Source organism: Gopherus flavomarginatus, chromosome 25 (assembly GCF_025201925.1).
Source record: "Gopherus flavomarginatus isolate rGopFla2 chromosome 25, rGopFla2.mat.asm, whole genome shotgun sequence".
Lineage (NCBI taxonomy): Eukaryota > Metazoa > Chordata > Testudines > Testudinidae > Gopherus > Gopherus flavomarginatus.
In genome coordinates, this window is record NC_066641.1 from 14,246,468 (window position 1) to 14,264,185 (window position 17,718).

The following is a 17,718-nucleotide window of genomic DNA, read 5'->3' on the forward strand; positions in this document are numbered from 1 at the left end:
CCCCTCTCAACGTTCCGCCCAAGGCAGGCAAGCTGGACCTGTCATGGGATGAAGTCCCACCTCCCCAGAAGGGGCCAGCCACGCGGGGCCAGCCTGTGCCAGGGTAACGTAGACGTGGCCCAAGGAGGTGCCCACAGTGAGTGCTGGCACCAGCCGGTCCTGGCGAAGGCAGCACCAGCACAGGGGAAAATCAGGAACATTTATTTCATATAAAAACACATTACACGCGGTGAATCTGGCCTGCAGCCAGCCAGGTACCCAGGGCTCAGCTAGAGTGCCCAGATTATGGGACACGTGGGGGGGCAGGTCTGGAGCGCTGCCGAAGCAAAAAAAAAAGTCAAGTATCTGCCCCAGCCTCTGGACTCTGCTCCCCCTTCTCCGCCCAGCTCTGCCGCGGCCGCTGCCAGCTCAGGCTGTTACCCCCGGGCTCTGCCGTCGGCCCCGTCCTCTGAGCCCGGCTCAGCCGGAGCCACCGAGCCGCCCGCAGGGCTGAGCTGGATGGGCACGTTCCTCGCGGGGAGGGCTGGGGGGGCCAGGCACGGGGCTTCGATGCACAGCTGTCCCTCCCTGGAGATGGAGCAGGTCAGGCGGTCGGTGTCCACTGCCTCGGGCACGTCCCACTCCCTCTTGAACACCTCGTACTTGTAGGAGAAGGAGCCTTTGCCGTCCTCGCTCTGCGTCTCCTTCCTGCCCGTCAGCAGCACCTTCCTGCCCACCAGCTTCACCGCCAGCTGCTCGGGCGCAAAGCCCCGGACGTCCTGCCGCACGACGAAGGTCTCGGCCGTCCCCTGGGCCAGGGCCACGCTGGAGCTCTGGCCTGGCTCCCCCCCGGGGCTTCCGCTCCCTCCGCCAGCCAGGAGCCGCCCCATGCTGCTGGCAAACTCCCTGGCAGACTCCAGCTCCCACAGCAGCTCCTGCTCCAGCTCAGCGCAGAGGGCACCCGGGGCCGGCCACAGAGTGCGCACGGGGCCCAGCCGGGCAGCCAGGGGGCCGTGGGGGGGTGGCAGGAGGTGCAGGCGGCACAACATTGCTGCTTCTTGGGCTGCTGCTGGCTCCGGGCTGAGTCCTCTCCGGTGGGGCTGGGGGCTGATCTGCTTGGTGCCGGAGGCCGGCAGCTTTTATCCCCTCCCGTGGGGGCCAGGCCCCTTCCAGAACCCTCTGGCCCTGCTGTCCCCGCCAGGCACCATTGCCTATTTTTACAAGGCTGATGGCTCGGGATTACTCATGGGGCAAAATAACAGTGACTGCATCCCTGGCCTGGCTTCCCCCTCTCCAAATAGAGCAGCGGGACACACAGCCACGCTCGGGTTACAGCAAATGCTCCCCCCACCCACTCGCCCGGCAGCCGGGGCCTGGGAGAGGAAACACCTTGGTGCCTGCTTTTACCTGCTGTGGGGATTAGCCTGGAGCAGGGGCTCAGGGGTGAGCACAACCGTCCCATCCGGCCTGGGGAGCAGTGGGGCAGGAAAACCCTGGGGCTGAGGGGCTCACGGCCAAGCAGCACAAGGCCAGGAGCGTCTTTCAGCCCCGCGCCTGGCACCGAGAGGCTGGCTCTGGGGGAAGGGGGCAGTTCTTTAGCGCCTGGCTGTTCTAGAGGCCAGCCAGCTGTCCAGTGCACTCCCCAGCGAGGCAGGCTGAGGGGCGCATGGCCCAGAGCTGCCACCTCCAGACCCCCGGAAACGGACCCCCCAGCACTACGGCTCGTCCAGGCCAGGCCTAGCTGGGAAATCAACAACCGCCCTTGGGTGGGGCTTGAGTCCCCTCGTTAGCCCATCGCGTGATGAGTTATCACTTGTATGTCAGTAGCACCATGAGCTGGGAGAGCCCGTGTGCTGCGCCTGGCACACACAGGGAGGAATTCTCAGCCTCAAGCATTCACAAGCTAGTCAAGGTGCGGGGAGGAGAAACTGAGGCACAGAACAGGGGATGTGACATGCCCAAGGTCACCGGCAGAGCTGGGAATAGATACTGGGTCCCCCAAGTCCCAGCCCGTGGGCCCACCCACCCCACTGCCTCCCTGCTGGCTGCATTGAATTGAGGACGTGCATAAGTTCTGTGGGACAGGGTCTTCTGATCCGGGCAGGTGGCCCTGGGCATTCAGCTAAGGGCAGTCAGTCCCCGCTGCCCGGTGTGCGGCCTGGCGGGGAGGACCTGGCACCACAGGGGAGAGACCAGCACGGGAGGCCTGCGGCAGGGCTGGGCCAAGGGGAGCCTGGCAGGACCCATGCTGGGGCTCCGCTCCACCTGGCAAAGGAAGGACAGTCACAGGCCATTGGCAGAGGGGTCGCAGAGCTGCCAGGAGTTTCTATTTAGAGGCTGAGACAAGGATGCTAATTATAAGCTGGCAGGAAGGCAGAGCTGTGACCCAGGCATGCGGCTGGGAGCTGCCTGTTCTGGGGGCTGAGTAATTCGAATGAGCTGTCCCATTCAGCCAGAGGCGGCAGGGCCAGAGGGTTCTGGAAGGGGCCTGGCCCCCACGGGAGGGGATAAAAGCTGCCGGCCTCCGGCACCAAGCAGATCAGCCCCCAGCCCCGCCGGAGAGGACTCAGCCCGGAGCCAGCAGCAGCCCAAGAAGCAGCAATGTTGTGCCGCCTGCACCTTCTGCCGCCCCCGCACGGCCCCCTGGCTGCCCGGCTGGGCCCCGTGCGCACTCTGTGGCCGGCCCCGGGTGCCCTCTGCGCTGAGCTGGAGCAGGAGCTGCTGTGGGAGCTGGAGTCTGCCAGGGAGTTTGCCAGCAGCATGGGGCGGCTCCTGGCTGGCGGAGGGAGCGGATGCCCCAGGGGGGAGCCAAGCCAGAGCTCCAGCGTGGCCCTGGCCCAGGGGACGGCCGAGACCTTCGCCATGCGGCAGGACGTCCGGGGCTTTGCGCCCGAGCAGCTGGCGGTGAAGCTGGTGGGCAGGAAGGTGCTGCTGACGGGCAGGAAGGAGACGCAGAGCGAGGACGGCAAAGGCTCCTTCTCCTACAAGTACGAGGTGTTCAAGAGGGAGTGGGACGTGCCCGAGGCCGTGGACACCGACCGCCTGACCTGCTCCATCTCCAGGGAGGGACAGCTGTGCATCGAAGCCCCGTGCCTGGCCCCCCCAGCCCTCCCCGCGAGGAACGTGCCCATCCAGCTCAGCCCTGCGGGCGGCTCGGTGGCTCCAGCTGAGCCGGGCTCAGAGGACGGGGCCGACGGCAGAGCCCGGGGGTAACAGCCTGAGCTGGCAGCGGCCCCGGCAGAGCAGCCAAGACTAGATTTCTGGAGCCTAAAACAAGTGGCTTCAAAACTAGCATCAGTTTTTGTCACTATGATCAGAGCAAAAGTTTCCAAATAGTTTTTGTATCAAATACATTTCTCTCAGTAGAAGTCAGCGCCTGGTGGTTGAGTCAATTCCCAGGCACGTTGGTGTGGGTCAGTCTTGGCTGCTGATGTACAAGAATTAGGTCCCATGGGGCAGGACAGAGCAGCAGGAGAAGCAGCCCCGGGTACGGCTACTCCGCACGCACCCCTGGCTCTGCAGCCTTGGTGCTTCCAAGACCACCCTTGAGCATCTCCCTGAACTCAGCAGAACCTGCAGGAAGGCGGGGGGGGGGAAGGGGTCTCAGCCCACCCTGCTGCCAGGGGGAGCCCCGCTCCAAGGGAAGAGCCTAGGGGGTCCCCCCCACAGGGAGGGAAGGGGCAAGCAGGGCTCCCTCCCAGCACCGCCAGGGCCTTTGCATCATCCTGTGCAGGTACCAGCACCAGGCCCAGCTGCAAGAGAAGGTGGGGAGGTTACAGGACATTCAGCTCAAGTTCCTGGGGCGGGGGGCTGGCTATCTACTGGATAGAGAGGAGAGCTGGCAGCCTCGGCCACCTGGGTTCTAGTCCCAGGCTCACCCCCTTCACTGTTAATTAGTCACAGATCCTTGTAGGGACAAGCAGCTTGATACTATGGCACTCGTCCTACACAGGTGGTGGGCAAGTCACTCCCTGGCTCCAAGCTCCCCATCAGCACAAAGGTGGGAAGAGGCTGGCTCCTAAACCCTTTGTGATCAGGTAGAAGCTTCTCATGAGACTGACCCAGGCAATCCAGGGATAGGGGGTGCTTCAAGCTGCAGAACGCCTGGAGCACGGCATTAGCCACCCTGCCCAGCAGCACGTAACTCGCTGCCCTATTTCATTGCTACGAAGGCACTGGGCTCGGACCACAGGAGCAGCCGCCCCACAGCCCCTTGGGAACTCAGGGCAGGAGGCTGCAGGAGGAAGGAGACAGGAGCATTTGAAGTCACCAGACTCGGGAGCTGCTGGCTAAGCAGAACAGGCACTAGGTGGTGGCATTTTATCCTTTCAGGTAGGCGAAATCCGGATGTTCCCACTGGCCTCAGCCTGTCTCTGCCAATGCACTGCGGAGTTTAGACGCCTCCAGCCATCGCGCAAGCCAGCTCTTCACCTTGCAGTGTTGGTAGAAACAGCTCCCCGCTACCGCTCTCACTAGAAACCTTCCAGAAGCGGGAGATGGTTTGTGGGAAGCCAGTGGGTGCTTCCCGCGTCTCCTGTTAATCTTGAGAGCAGCTGCCACCAAGATTCCAGTTGGAAAATGGGAGAGGCCAGTTTTACCCAGAACAAAGGAACAAGCCAAGCAGGAGCAATTGTGTGAGGAAAATACACCACAGAGCCCACACACTTAACCCTGCCCCGATGCTGTGTCTGTCCTCAGCTAAGGGGACTGGTATAGGGCATGGGTGCTAGGCAGAGTGGCTTTCCCGTGGCACAGGAAAGGAGTGTGCAGGGGATTTATGAAGTGGGCTGATCTTCATACTGTACATGCCTGTTCAACACCTTTACAATCATGGAACTGCTGACATGGGGCTGGGATCCTCCCTACTCAGCTTGGTTCTACCATACACAGCGCAAAGAGCAGCAGGTCGCACTTTGCTTTTAACTGTAGCACTGGAAGGGGCCTCGAGAGGTCATGTAATCCAGTCCCCTGCACTCAGAGCAGGACTGAGTATTATCGAGACCATCCCTGACAGGGGTTTGTCCAACCCACCCCTAAAAGTCTCCAATGATGGAGATTCCACAACCTCCCTGGGCAATTTATTCCAGTGCTTAACCAGTCTGACAGGAAGTTTTTCCTAATGTCCAACCTAAACCACCCTTGCTGTAATTTAAGCCCATTGCTTCTTGTCCTGTCCTCACACGTTAAGAACAATTCTTCTCCCTCCTCCTTGTAACAACCTTTTATGTACTTGAAAACTGTTCTCACACCCCCTCTCAGGCTTCTCTTCTCCGACTAACCAACCCCCCTTTTTCTCCAATCTTCCCCCACAAGTCATGTTTTCTAGATCTTTCATCATTTTTGTGGCTCTTCTCTGGACTTTCTCCAGTTTGCCCACATCTTTCCTGAAATGCTCCCCTTGTAGACGCAGGACCAGCTCAGGAAGAGGCTGATGTTACCTTCCCTGGGATAAGGGACCCTGCTATTGGCAGGAACAAGGTGCCTCTGACTGCAGCAGCACCCTGCCAACTAGCTTCTACTGTAGCCTGAAGTTAAGGTACAGATGGCAGGCATGAGGGTGGCCCTTTCAACAATGCACTCCTCACGCTGAGGGACACCTCACAACACCCACACCAGCCATTGGCTAATGCAACTTGCTACTAGGTAGAGCAATTCCCCTGTCTGTATGAATATGGGGGCTGAGATGTGGTTACTGATTAAGACAGCTGGGCTGGTTGTTGCTTCTACCTTTGCCCTGTTCAGATTTGGAAAAAGTTCAGTTAACAGTGCTGTCATTGTTTTCCACCTGGCAAATTACAACCTGTCTCATCTGTGGATTTCTGAAGTTCAGGATTGCTCTCCAGCTTCCTCTGCTCGTTGCTAGTGCTCAATGTGGGAATGGTTACTAAATTCTTCAAGCCCTCAGACAGGTGATGGGCATGGGGGGCTTTGGGATCTAGACTTTTTCCTCCAGGCTGTCATCTGTAGCCAGATAGGCCACTTTCATTTCATGGGAGGCTTGTTTTCCCTGCATCTTGCCACTCTCTAAAAGGCACAGAACCAGGCCTAAAGAGTCCCTGTGTTCTCAAGACAATCCATTCTGTTTTCTCCACCACGCCAGCCATTTACCATCTGCATTTCCACACACCTTAGGGAGCTGCACCTAGCACAACGGGGAATCTAGACACTGCCACCGTAATCTACAAGGAGTAGTGAGAAGAACAGTGATGGATTCAGGAGACCTGGGTTCTAGCCCTGATCTGCCACTGGCCTGCTGGAGGATGTGGGGAAGGTGCTTGTGCCTCCATTCCCCCACATGTAGAGTGGCAGGAACAATACTGGCCTATTGAGATCTTGTGTTGTGCACTAGCAGAACTAATTCATAATGAAACTACACTGGCCAGTTTAGCTTTCAGGTACTAGCGTGATGTGTGGGGCACAGCGGAACCCACCTTTCCTTTACATGGCTTTAATAAAACTCAAACATTTCTGGTCACATTAGATTTATAAAAAAATTGTTTAATCATACACCATAAGTTTGTGATGAAGACTAGGTTGACAGTTCCTCTTTAAATACCAGTCTGTATAACATTGCATCAGGTACTAGGCAGCAGCCAACGTGAGTTAGACTCCAGCAACAGAAGCAATTTTAATACCTCCCTCCAGGTTTTATTTTGTGGAATTACAAGTTTAATACAGATGGTTTCCACAGACAAATTGCTCCCAGTCTCCTCCACCCCCATTTCTGTACATCAGTAAACCAGAGCAGTTTGCACAGAGCAAGGTTATTAACATTAGTGGCATCACATCACCATCAAAAAAGGACAATTTTCTTTTGCTTTTTATACAAGATTTTTTTGCAAAAAATTGCAAGAGGATTATTAGTGCATTACACTGGAACTGAAGAGCTAGAAAAGAGCTGGCATGCTAAAGTCCAACACCAAAGGAGGACGACAGAAGGCTAGTTGGTACGTACTATATTGACAAGATACTGATTGGTTACATGTTGAGAAACGTACAATACAAAATACAGAAGAAACCAGTTTTGCTCCCCTCTGCCCCTCCTCACCCCCACCCCAAAATACTCATTGTGATTTGGTCAAGACCGAGCTCGGATGCCAGAGCTGAATGGCATTACGCTACGGTTTTCTTTAGTGGTTATTCTAGGCACTGAACTAGCTGTGGCTTGTTCACGTGGATAACAAACAAATTCCCACCTAAGGGATGAAGGACCCTTGTTTCCAAAAGTGAACGGGAAGCTTTGAGAGCTGCTCGGCTCTAGCCCTCACCTAGCAAAGGCGAGGAAGAGGCCAGCCCACGTATCCACCACCACGAAGAGGGATGAGCAGTTCATATTAAAAAAGTGACTTAAGACTTAAAATGGAATTAGTATTTGTACAGAAAGGTGCAGGTGGACTAGCTCCCTCCAGCCTATGATCAGAAGGAGATGGAGAAATCACAGCAGCGGCAATTGCCAGCTGCTCTACCATAAGTGCGATTGGGTCGAGTGGATTCCAGTCAGGTCATTGGAAGGGCTCTGGTCAGGTGGGAACAGCGGCTCAGTTGCTGCAGCACTGGCTCCTGCTGGACTGGCTGGTCTCTTGCAGGTCCACGCCCCGATTCCTGCCCTGAGCGCCGGCAGCGTTTTGGGGTTCGTTTTTCGGCAGCTTCTTGGCTGGAGGGAGAGGAACGGGTCAATGCAGCTCATATGCAGAGGAGCTGGTGACTGATGTCAGCACGGAGCTCGTGCTCCCCAGGGAGGTAGCCTTCGTGCCACGCCAGGCAGGTCTCTCCCTCCTGCTGGGCTTGGGACTGGAAAGGTAAGTGCCAATTCCAGGTGTGCTCAGCACTAACCCATAGTGGGCAGGCTCAATTCTCTCTGCTGGGGGAAGGTGGGGAGAGGCCCTTTAACCAGCAGGGGTGGCCGTGTCCAGCCGGGCGACTGGACGGCTTGCTGGGCAGAGTCTCGCTGCCCTGGGGCGTTGAGTCAGGGAATTGCTGCTGCTAGATGGGTGGGCAGGTTTGCCATGGTGCACAGACAGACAGACATCGCTAAGGGCACTGTGGCTACCCCACGTACCTATTGCCATGAAGATTTCATTCACATTCATCGCCGTCTTCGCCGAGGTCTCCATGAACAGCAAGCTGTTGTCATCCGCATATGTCTGGGCTTCCTGGAGGCAGTCACAGAGTGTAAGGCTGGCCCTATGCTCACAAGGGGCATGGGGAAGGCCCAGAATTCCCCCTTCACTGGGGAAAGGGGGAGGGGGGAAGTGTGCCTGGAAGGCAGGCTAAGGACAGACAGCAGCCTGGGCTCCTCCGGAGGCCCTATCCCACTAGGTTCTGCTGCTTTGCCTTCTTCTGACAAGTCCCCTCGTGCCCCAGAGGACTTGTGCTGCTGTACGTGACAGTGCTGGCATTCTGCCCATCTGACAGCACCCCCAAGGTCTCCCACCAGCATGAGCCAGCTGCCCCACCGAGGCGCACGAGGCAGACTCGTCTGGGGCGCTGCTCACCAGGGTTCTGTGCTACGGCCGCTAGCCGGGAGGCACACGGGCCAGGCTGCTATGGTAGCACGCCAGCCTGCATTTCAGTGCTGCACACAGAACAGCAGCGTGATGGGAAGCGATGGGACACAAGCTCAGCATTAACCAAGCTCCCTCAGTGAGGTGGGAGCTGGCAGGGAATCTGTTTAAAGAGCTGCCTTGGAAAGACACTCAGATATCTGGCTGCTGTGGGATGTGGCTCATCTGCCTTGGGGAAGGAGGCAGCTGGCTGAAGGGTGGTATCATAGCGAGCGTGGGCAGAGCACACCAGCGGTGACGCTTTAGGGGGTCAGCCTGTTCCAGTCCCCACCTCTGAGATGAGGCTGCCCCACGGAGGAGACAAGGGCTGTGAAAGGAGTGGATGGACACAGGTGGGCTCTACTTCCCTTCAAGCAGGAGTTGGGGGTTACCATGTTGCAGCCACCTGGAACACAGCTTTCCCCAGGGCTCTAATGCAGCCACTTGGATAGGTTTCAGCCTGACACTGGAGATCGAGGAAGGGAAAATTCTGAATTAGGGCAGCCTCTGTGCCGATTCCTGTTACCTGGAAGTCCACGGCTCTCTTGCTGGCAAGGTCGGCCTTGTTGCCTGCTAATGCAATTACGATGTTGGGGCTGGCCTGCCTCTGCAGCTCCTTCACCCAGTTCTTGGCCCGTACAAAGGTGTCCTAGAAGGAGGCAGGAGGTAGGGTGAGGGAGGGCAGCCCCTCCCCCTTCCTGCCCAGAACAGAGGCTAGAGAGGGAAGTGATCAATGACTCCATGTCACTGGCAGCTGGTATCAGCGGAGTGCCCCAAGGGTCAGTCTCGGGGCCAGTTTGCTCGATATCTTCATTACTGATCAGGAGGATGGCATGGACTGCACCCTCAGCAAGTTCTCAGGTGACACTAAACTGGGAAGAGTGGTAGATACCGGATACAGCAGGACCTAGACAAATTGGAGGATTGGGCCAAAAGAAATCTGAGGAGGTTCAACAGGGACAAGTGCAGAGTCCTGCACTTAGGATGGAAGAAACCGAGGCACTATTACAGACTAGGGACCGAGTGGCTAGAAAGCAGTTGTGCAGAAAAGGACCTGGGGTTACAGCGGACGAGAAGCTGGATACAAGTCTACCATGTGCCCTTGTTGCCAAGAAAGCTAACGGCATTTTGGGCTTTATAAGTAGGGACATTGCCAGCAGATCAAGGGACTTGATCATTCCCCTCTACTCGGCATTGGTGAGGCCTCATCTGGAGTACTGTGTCCAGTTTTGAGCCCCACGCTACAAGAAGGATGTGGAAAAATTGGAAAGAGTCCAGCGGAGGGCAACAAAAGTGATTAGGGGGGTGGGGCACATGACTTCTGAGGAGAGGCTGAGGGAACTGGGATTGTTTAGTCTGCAGAAGAGAAGAATGAGGGGGATTTGATAGCTGCTTTCAACTACCTGAAAGGGGGTTCCAAAGAGGATGGATCTGGACTGTTCAGTGCTACCAAAAATCACAGAACAAGGAGCAATGGTCTCAAGTTGCAGTGGGGGAGGTTTAGTTGGATATTAGGAAACTTTCAGTAGGAGGGTGGTGAAACACTGGAATGGGTTCCCTAGGGAGGTGGTGAATCTCCTTCCTTAGAGGTTTTTAAGGCCAGGCTCGACAAAGCCCTGGCTGAGATGATTTAGTTAGGAATTGGTCCCACTTTGAGCAGGGGGTTGGACTAGATACCTCCTGAGGTCCCTTCCAACCCTGAGAGTGAGATTCTAGTCAGCAAGAACGGTTTGTCTCCAAGCACCGTGAGCCAATGCTCAGTGGCTGGTCACTACAGAGCCAAGGGGAAGTGATACTGGGGAGTGTCAGAGGAGGGACTAGACACCTGTCCCCCCCCCCACTGCTGGCCCCCAGTCCTGAGCTGACATCATCCCTGCAGCGCCCCAAGGAGCAGGATACCCAGACACTGGCCCTTCTCCCCTCCAGCAAGCCGGTCTGTGGCCAGTACTCACTGTGTTGGTGATGTCGTAGACGACAATGGCTGCCTGGGCCCCCCTGTAATACATTGGGGCCAAGCTGTGGTATCTCTCTTGTCCTGCTGTATCCCAGATCTCAAACTTCACCGTTGTGTCATCCAGACAGACTGTCTGCGTTAGGAAGGCAGCTGCGGGAGAAGCAGCTGGTCAGTTAAGGGAGTCGGACTGCCCTGAGTTAAGCCAGCTGGCCTTTGAGAACCTGGTTCTCTTTGCTCTAGTGAGACAGCCACCCCACCTCCCCACCCCACGTTCACTGCCTTTATATGGCTCGATTTGTACCCAGGATGCCTCAGGAAGTGCCCTCTGGAAACTCCTAATCCACTGCATATTATCCCATTGAAGTGCGTGTGACATCACTGCATGTCAAAGAAGGAGACTTGGCTCTACAGTTGTCACTGTAAGGTGTTGTCGTTCTGGGAAATGCTCACAAACCCACTGCTCAGAGACAGACCCCTAGCACGCCAGCCAAGAGCCATTACCTGCTGCATGGGGCATTTGCCAGCAGAGGGGAGCTGTGAACAGGACATTTACAGTTCATCTGAAGGACAGTTTGGAGCTCCAGTACACAAGGGAGCTGCCTGCCCTCCTGACCCAGCCAGGGGTTTTCCAGCAGAAAGGGATGGAGTGTCCCTAACATTCTCTTCCCAAGGGCACTGGAACAGGGGGACCAGCGGGCTACAGCCCCCACCATTTTTTACCTGCCTTAACGGCGCGTGACCAGGGGAAGGAGCAGAGAGAAGCGAGCAGGGGGCAAGGCCTCAGGGGAGGGGCGGAGAGGTGTGGGCCTTGGCTCAGGTGCTAGTATCCCCCACCTCCCCCTCCACTTCTAGGGAGCTTCCAGCACTACTGCCTCTTCCCTACAGTACTTGAAAGACAGAAACAAACATTGAACTGGAGGTTTTCCAGCCACTCCAGACTGCCAGAAGATATCGGTGAGAAATCTTTTCTGCTTTTAAACCAATTAGTCTTGGTAAAGCTTTGGAATTAGCTTGTCGTTTTTCTCCTTTTATTTCTTTTGTAACCTCTTTGACTTTTATGCCTTACCACCTGAGATCTCTAGTTAATAAAAACATGATTTAGCTAAACCTGTGTGTTTGAGAAACCTCTCCTGGGGATAACGGCTGGTGCATGATCCCTCCCAGTGGGGAACGATGGACCATCTCTGAGCTTATCCTGTCCAGGAGGATGCTGAGAACAGTATTTCTGAGCATCAAGGCTGGGACTATGCAGGTGCTGCCCTTAGGTAATTCATGGAGGGCTGGAGAGCATGTGCATACTCAGCTGGGTGGGATCCTGCAGGCCGAAGGCGAGGGCAGGCCAGGAGTGGCTGTTTGGACAGCCCAGCAGTGCAAGAGGCACCCCGGGCTACAGGGTTATGGGGACACAGCAGCCCAGGTTACACCCTGGGGAATGTCACAGTTAAGAAATGAGGGAAGCCCCAGTTAGGGCTACACGACCCAGCAGTCAGGAACGCTGCCCGTGGCTACAGCTAGGGCATCTTGATGCTACAACAATCATGAGCTAGAGACAGGAACCAAACCATAGTTCTAGCAGCCAAAGAACCCCTTGACACAGCAGAACCAGTCTGCCCCATGGTGCATCCGAGCACAGCCTGGCCCCTGCAGCACACTGGGAGAGGACTTGCTTGTCACACAGTTAGGCTTGCTCAGAGGCTCTTTTCACATGGTTGCTAAGGCCCAGAGCGGGATCTCAGCATGCGTCTTCTAGCACTCACATCGACAGCCCTGGGACAGGAGGATGTTGTGTCCCTAGCACCTCTGGAGATCTCGGAGCATTTCCGAGCCCACCTCCGTGTTACCAGGGAGGTGTGGGGTGGGTTCCTGAGCAAGGAGATCAGTGTAGCAGAGCCATCCTGGCTCCTTGGTCAGTGGTCAGGTTTGAACCACTTGCTCTTATGCCTCCTTACTGTGAATCCCGTTTCTGACCACGATGCTGCACTGAGGGAGCCAGCGACATCCTCAGCCAGTAACCGGGACAACCAGAAGGTGCTACAAAGAAAGCCGAAGCCATTCGTTACACATGAAGCTGCCCAGGGTCCCTCTAGGGGACGGTGCCGTTCAGCCCCAGCCAGCTGTCAGAGAAGCAGGTCACTGAAGGCCAGGTAGCCCCTGGGCCAGGGTCACTTCAATACGGTTTGCCTGCTCTGCAGTGTGCTTTGAAAATCAAGTTACCACAGACCAAGGGACTGGAATGGCCTAAGAGCCTCTCCTGTGTGTCGTTACAGCCACGTATGCCCCCACAGGACAGGAGGGTGGAATCTGCTTGGTGTAGTGAGTGGTCAGCGATGACCCTTAATGACTAGCATCGACCCAGCCATTGGCCCACCAGGTTCTGACTGCCCAGGTGCTGGTGGTCATTCCTGAAGTGGTTTCAAGGACAGGGCAATTGCGTAGCCACTCTTCAAATGGGGTACCTCCAACCCCCACAACATAGCTGAGGCCCGCTACAGACTGCTGCAGATCCTCAAGGGGCGCCTGCTGACTGCCTTCAATGGTGGGCTAGGAGCTCCTCACCCAGCTGATGCAGTTAAATGGCTGGGCACATTGTACATATGCTGAGAGGGGTCTGTCACAGGCTCAAATCCAGCCCAAGTCATTGGACAGCAGTGGTTGTCCCCAAAAGCTGTCTAGCCACACTGACAAATTCCTTCCTAGTTCTCCACATCACAGCTAGTCCCCTGCCAGGCTGAGAGGTCACGAATGGGTGGACAATGAAGCCCCTCTCTCCTCAGCAACTGGCGGAGACGAGATGGAGATGAAGAATTAAGTGCTACGCAAGCAGGCAAAGGGTATTCTGGGCCAAGAGGGTGTCAATGCCCAGGCTGCTGATCCAGTAGAACATGCTGGGACCGTGCTCCACTCCCGAGAGACATGGGTCAGAGATGGGTGTCTGGAAGTGGCTTTCCAGGCAGAACAGCTGATCCAAGCACACTCATGTGGCTTCACTGAAGCAGTAAAGATCCTGAATAGATTTGCTAGCACATCCATGTCATTCAGCTGGCGTGACTAGTGCATGTGAGTGTCTAGTCCTGCATGTCTCACCCAAGTCACTGACCACACATCAAGGCACCAGGCTGTTGTCTTCCTGTTTTTACATGCTTGGAAAAGTTCCCCTCCACGAAGTGAAAGTGAAAGGTAACTCTGCCCTTCTAGCCAGAGGGCCACGCTCTAACTGCGTCACTTCCCTTTCTGCCGTTCTTGATGGAGGGCCCAGGCCTGTCGTGCACATCCCTGCATTGGGAGAGCGTGTTCCCATGGCCCCTGCACCCAGGGGCTGTAAGGGGAGAGCTGCGATCACAGGCAAACTAGCACATGCTGGTGGAGAGCTGGGGTTTAGACCTTCCTGAGGTTTGTGGACACGCCAGGAGTTCTCTATCAGGCAGGCCAGTCAGTGCTGAGAGGGGCTCAGACGTTCAACAGCTTCCTCTTAGCTACTGTGGCTCTAGTTATGCCCTACTAGGAGGAAGGCTAAAGCCTTCCATTTCACCTCCGCAATGCATGTAAAGTTACTTCCCAGCAGCGTGTGTAAGACAAGCCAGTCTGCCAACACTTACAAGTGATGCTCGAAGCCAAGTGGAGGTTGCTTTTTTCATGAAGCCTGCAAAGGGGTTTGTATGCAGCCCGCCGCTGCTCCCCTTTTCAAAAGATTACTCTGCACAGGAAGTGCCTTTTGTCTTAACCTTTCGAAGGGGCCCTGGAAGCGTCTCAACAGCGGGAACACTTTAGTACACTCTACCATTGGCCAGCCAGTAAGTCTCTTCAGCCAGGTAACTGCAGCAAAAAAAAAGCTCTTTGCCAGTGGCCCATTTACTCTGACACAGACGGCATCAGAGAGCAGAGTCATTTCTAGAGTTCCAGAACAACCTTTCCGTCTCGTTAACGTTCCTCCAAACGCCCCTGGGAGCTCTATTCAGCAGCCCTTCATGATATTCAGCCTCCAGTTTTCCTTTACAAATGGCAAAGGCCAGTTTGCTTTCTGGTCATTTAAAATCAATACAAGGCTGAGATTTGACAACCATCAAATCAAGTAGGATGGGTGTTAAGTTAGCTCTGTTTCCTAGGACCGACACCCTTAGTCAGACACAGACATGCCATTGAATGTCTGAGGTAAACTGTGCAGTGCTCAAAGCGAGCAATGGCACAACACCGGGCTGGAGAAGCAAGATCACTGCCAGTGGTTCACCTGCTTCAAATGGAAGAGGCCGTTCGTAGGACAGGTCTAAAGGTCCTGCTTGACTAATGGAACATGCTTTCTTCAGCTCAGATGAATGCACGGAAATCAATCAAGGTTCACCAGTCCCACCGATTCCAGAGAATATTTGTGAAGAATTGCATTTCTGTACTAGAGAATTCCTAGACCAGACATTCTGACTTAATGCCAGACAGAGGCCAACTATGAAGTTATTTTCTACATTGGGTTACTCTGGGGAGCAGTGGAGAATTGACAGCAGTTAAGTAAAATGGGTCTCAGTCACTACAGCCTTCCTGCTGACAGGGAAAAGCCATTAGAACTGGAAAAGGTACAGAGAAGGGCAACAAAAATAATTAGGGGTCTGGAACAGCTTCCATATGAGGAGAGAGCAGAGACCAGGACAGTTCAGCTTGGAAGAGACAACTAAGGGGGAAATGGGAGTTGATAGATGTCTAGAATATCATGCCTGCTGTGGAGAAAGGGAGGAGTTATTTACCTCTTTGTATAACATGAGAACCAGGGGTCACCCAATGGAATCAACAGGCAGCAGGTTTAAACACAAACATAAGGAAGAACTTTCACGCAATGCAGAGTCTACTGTGGGACTCATTGCCAGGGGATGTTGTGTATAACTGGGTTCAAAATTGAAATCAGTCAAGTTCATGGTGGGAAGGTCCAGCAATGGCTAGCAAAGACGGTCAGGGTACAACCCCATGCGGTGTCACTAAACCTCTGACTTCCAGAAGCTGGGACTGGATCTCATGCCCTGTTCTGTTCACTCTCTGAAGCGTCTGGCACCAGCCACTGTAAGAAGTCAGCATCCTAATATTGGTAGATGGACCATTGGCCATATTCGATTAGCCCAGTCTTATGAATTCCTGCCAGCCTGAGCTTCCCACCCAGCAGCAGGAAGCACGATTGCTAAGTCAAACGAGCTCAGGCTGCCAGGTTCATTTCAGATGTTTTCAAGCACAGCAGCGTCTGAGCACGGCATCTCCGCAACAGCTGACTGTGGACTGGAGAGTGGCAGCCAGCTGTGTGGGAAGGGAAAGTGAGTCGAGGACACTGGGGAAACCCCATGCTTGCCATGCACAGCAGCATTCTAAGAAAGTCATTTCAAGATCTCCTTCCCTCAGGGCAGGGGTTCCCAGCTGGCAGGGTGCTGGTTTGTGCTGAGTAGACTCTCCTGGTTCCCCGTTGAAAACACATTAATCTCAGCATGAAGTATGTTGGGTCTCAGTTAACTTTTCCACATAGCAATAACGTAATGTGCCTGTGACAACTTCACCCATTGCAATACGAGGGGACACTGGAGCAATGTTGTCAGCCTATGAAAGCGTGAGGATTCCAGAACTCCCTTCACTGGCTTTGGAAAGACGACAGGATGAGTCTACCTACCCCACACCTAACACTGGGATCCAAGTCAGCCTTTAACGGAGAGGTCCTTTTATCCCAAAACTGCAGAGGGTTTTAATGAACTTAAGGCAGATCCTGAACTGCTGAGCCAGGCAAGAATTACACTTGTTCTACAAATCAAGAACTCCAGCACAGGAAGGGACTCGCCCAAGGTGAGCATCAGTGGCCCAACTAGGGAGTTCTGAGTTCTAGCCTAACCTCTGCATTAGCCACTAGCCTGCTCCTTTGAAACCAACCCTCTAGCTCATGGACCAGGACCCTTGTGACTTCCCCATCATGGCCCTGAGCACTCACCTCCAATTGTGCTTTCTTGGTACTCGTGAAACTGGCCCTTGACAAACCGCAGGACGAGGCTGGATTTCCCCACTGCCGACTCCCCCAAGAGGACAAGTTTAAATTGGCAAATTTTGTTTCCAGCAGCTGGTCCATTCGGTCGAGCAGCTCCACCTCGACCCGCCATGGTCCGTTACAGTGCGGCAGTGCCAAGAGCACAGACTTCAAGGGCAAGAGGATTATGCTGGCTGTGGACTCCGATGCACTCAGGGAAGGTGGGTTTCCAACTGGAAGAGGAAGACATTAGATTGTGCATTAGCAACCCCTGAAGAAGGATTTTGGTCTGATCATGAATTCCAGAAGCAAGCTCATCTCCTGTAAGAGCAGGAAGGAATCCCCTCCCACTCAATCAAATCTCCAAGTAAACAGGGCGCATTATCGGTCCATCCTTGGAGGAAGGATCGGTATTTGTTAATGCTCAAGACCCGCCCCCCTCAGCTTGCCCTCACCAGTGATCTCACTGAGTACTTTGTTTGAAGTGAGCCCCAGATTCTGGAGCCTGCCATCAGGGACACTAGCCATGCACCATGCTCTCGTCGCTGCTAAGACAGGTAGCGGAGAACCCTAGAGCAATTCCTGCCAAGTGTTTGGATACTTGCCTACCGAAAACTGGATCACGAACAGACTAGTTTCATACAGGCCACAGATCAGCCAAGTTGCATGAGCCTCCTCTCCCCCACACCCAGCCCCTTTGTGAAACTGGGCTATGGCAGAAGTCATTAGACCCAATACACACACTAGGGTAAGTCACGCTAGCTACACATGGAGTGGGATTAACCCATCTTCAGTGCCTTGGCATGTATGGTACAACAGAGCCCCTTTCCTCCTTTATGAGCAAATTGAGTATCAAGCCACCCCCATAAAGTGAAAACGCGGTCTGAGCTCATGAATGCATAGAGCTGTAAGAGCCTGGGTAGCTAAGCCAAATGCAGTCGGTTAAACCAGGGGTTCTTGAAGCACTGGGTGGGTCCAGAGCTTGGAACACAGGAGGTCATGGGGAGTTGGGGTATTAAGGGCAGAGGATCTTACAAAGTAGTCTGTATGATGACACATTAAGAATCATCGTATTAGAATCACACCACTAAGGAAGTCAAAAACATTTATTCTGTTTGGATGGGAAGAGACACTCCCAGCTAAACACAAGAACAGCCAGACTGTCAGACCAATGGTCCATCTTGCCCTATAGCCGGTCTTCTGACGGTGGCCCATGCCAGACGCTTCAGACAGAATGAACAGAACTGGGCAATTTATCAAGCGAT

General features: G+C 54.7%; 4 protein-coding genes across 5 annotated transcripts in view; 1 reads left to right on the forward strand and 3 right to left on the reverse strand.

Annotated features, from left to right (window-relative positions):
• Nucleotides 1-199: 199 nt before the first annotated feature.
• Nucleotides 200-1,261, reverse strand: LOC127040472 (heat shock protein 30C-like). The gene has a single exon (XM_050934669.1). The coding sequence runs from the start codon at nt 1,026-1,028 to the stop codon at nt 417-419; it is 612 nt and encodes a 203-aa protein (XP_050790626.1). The 5' UTR covers nt 1,029-1,261; the 3' UTR covers nt 200-416.
• Nucleotides 1,262-2,580: 1,319 nt separating this feature from the next.
• Nucleotides 2,581-3,666, forward strand: LOC127040473 (heat shock protein 30C-like). The gene has a single exon (XM_050934670.1). It carries the CDS (start codon nt 2,581-2,583, stop codon nt 3,190-3,192), a length of 612 nt encoding a protein of 203 aa, XP_050790627.1. The 3' UTR covers nt 3,193-3,666.
• A 2,790-nt stretch (nt 3,667-6,456) lies between these two features.
• Nucleotides 6,457-16,589, reverse strand: RAB5C (RAB5C, member RAS oncogene family). Its single transcript, XM_050934668.1, has 5 exons — nt 16,421-16,589; nt 10,475-10,626; nt 9,049-9,171; nt 8,039-8,132; nt 6,457-7,633 (listed from the first exon to the last, which is right to left on the reverse strand). The coding sequence occupies exons 1-5, from the start codon at nt 16,584-16,586 to the stop codon at nt 7,518-7,520; spliced, it is 651 nt and encodes a 216-aa protein (XP_050790625.1). The 5' UTR covers nt 16,587-16,589; the 3' UTR covers nt 6,457-7,517.
• Nucleotides 16,588-17,718, reverse strand: part of KCNH4 (potassium voltage-gated channel subfamily H member 4) — a 57,908-nt gene continuing 56,777 nt past the window's right edge. The window contains exon 20 of one of the 2 annotated variants that reach the window (XM_050934563.1): nt 16,588-16,686. The gene's annotated coding sequence lies outside the window, so the exon portion shown is untranslated. The remainder of the gene's footprint in view (nt 16,687-17,718) is intronic. The other variant, XM_050934564.1, reaches the window with a different exon arrangement.

What these genes read in the sequence shown, in the direction of transcription:
- LOC127040472 (XM_050934669.1), bottom strand. Translation starts at nt 1,028, where the DNA reads ATGTTGTGCCGCCTGCACCTCCTGCCACCCCCCCACGGCCCCCTGGCT.
- LOC127040473 (XM_050934670.1), top strand. Translation starts at nt 2,581, where the DNA reads ATGTTGTGCCGCCTGCACCTTCTGCCGCCCCCGCACGGCCCCCTGGCT.
- RAB5C (XM_050934668.1), bottom strand. Translation starts at nt 16,586, where the DNA reads ATGGCGGGTCGAGGTGGAGCTGCTCGACCGAATGGACCAGCTGCTGGA. An exon ending in CCAAGAAAGCACAATTGGAG is followed by an intron (nt 10,627 to 16,420) that starts GTGAGTGCTCAG and finishes CTTCTCCCGCAG; the next exon opens with CTGCCTTCCTAACGCAGACA. An exon ending in TCTACGACATCACCAACACA is followed by an intron (nt 9,172 to 10,474) that starts GTGAGTACTGGC and finishes GCCTCCTTCTAG; the next exon opens with GACACCTTTGTACGGGCCAA.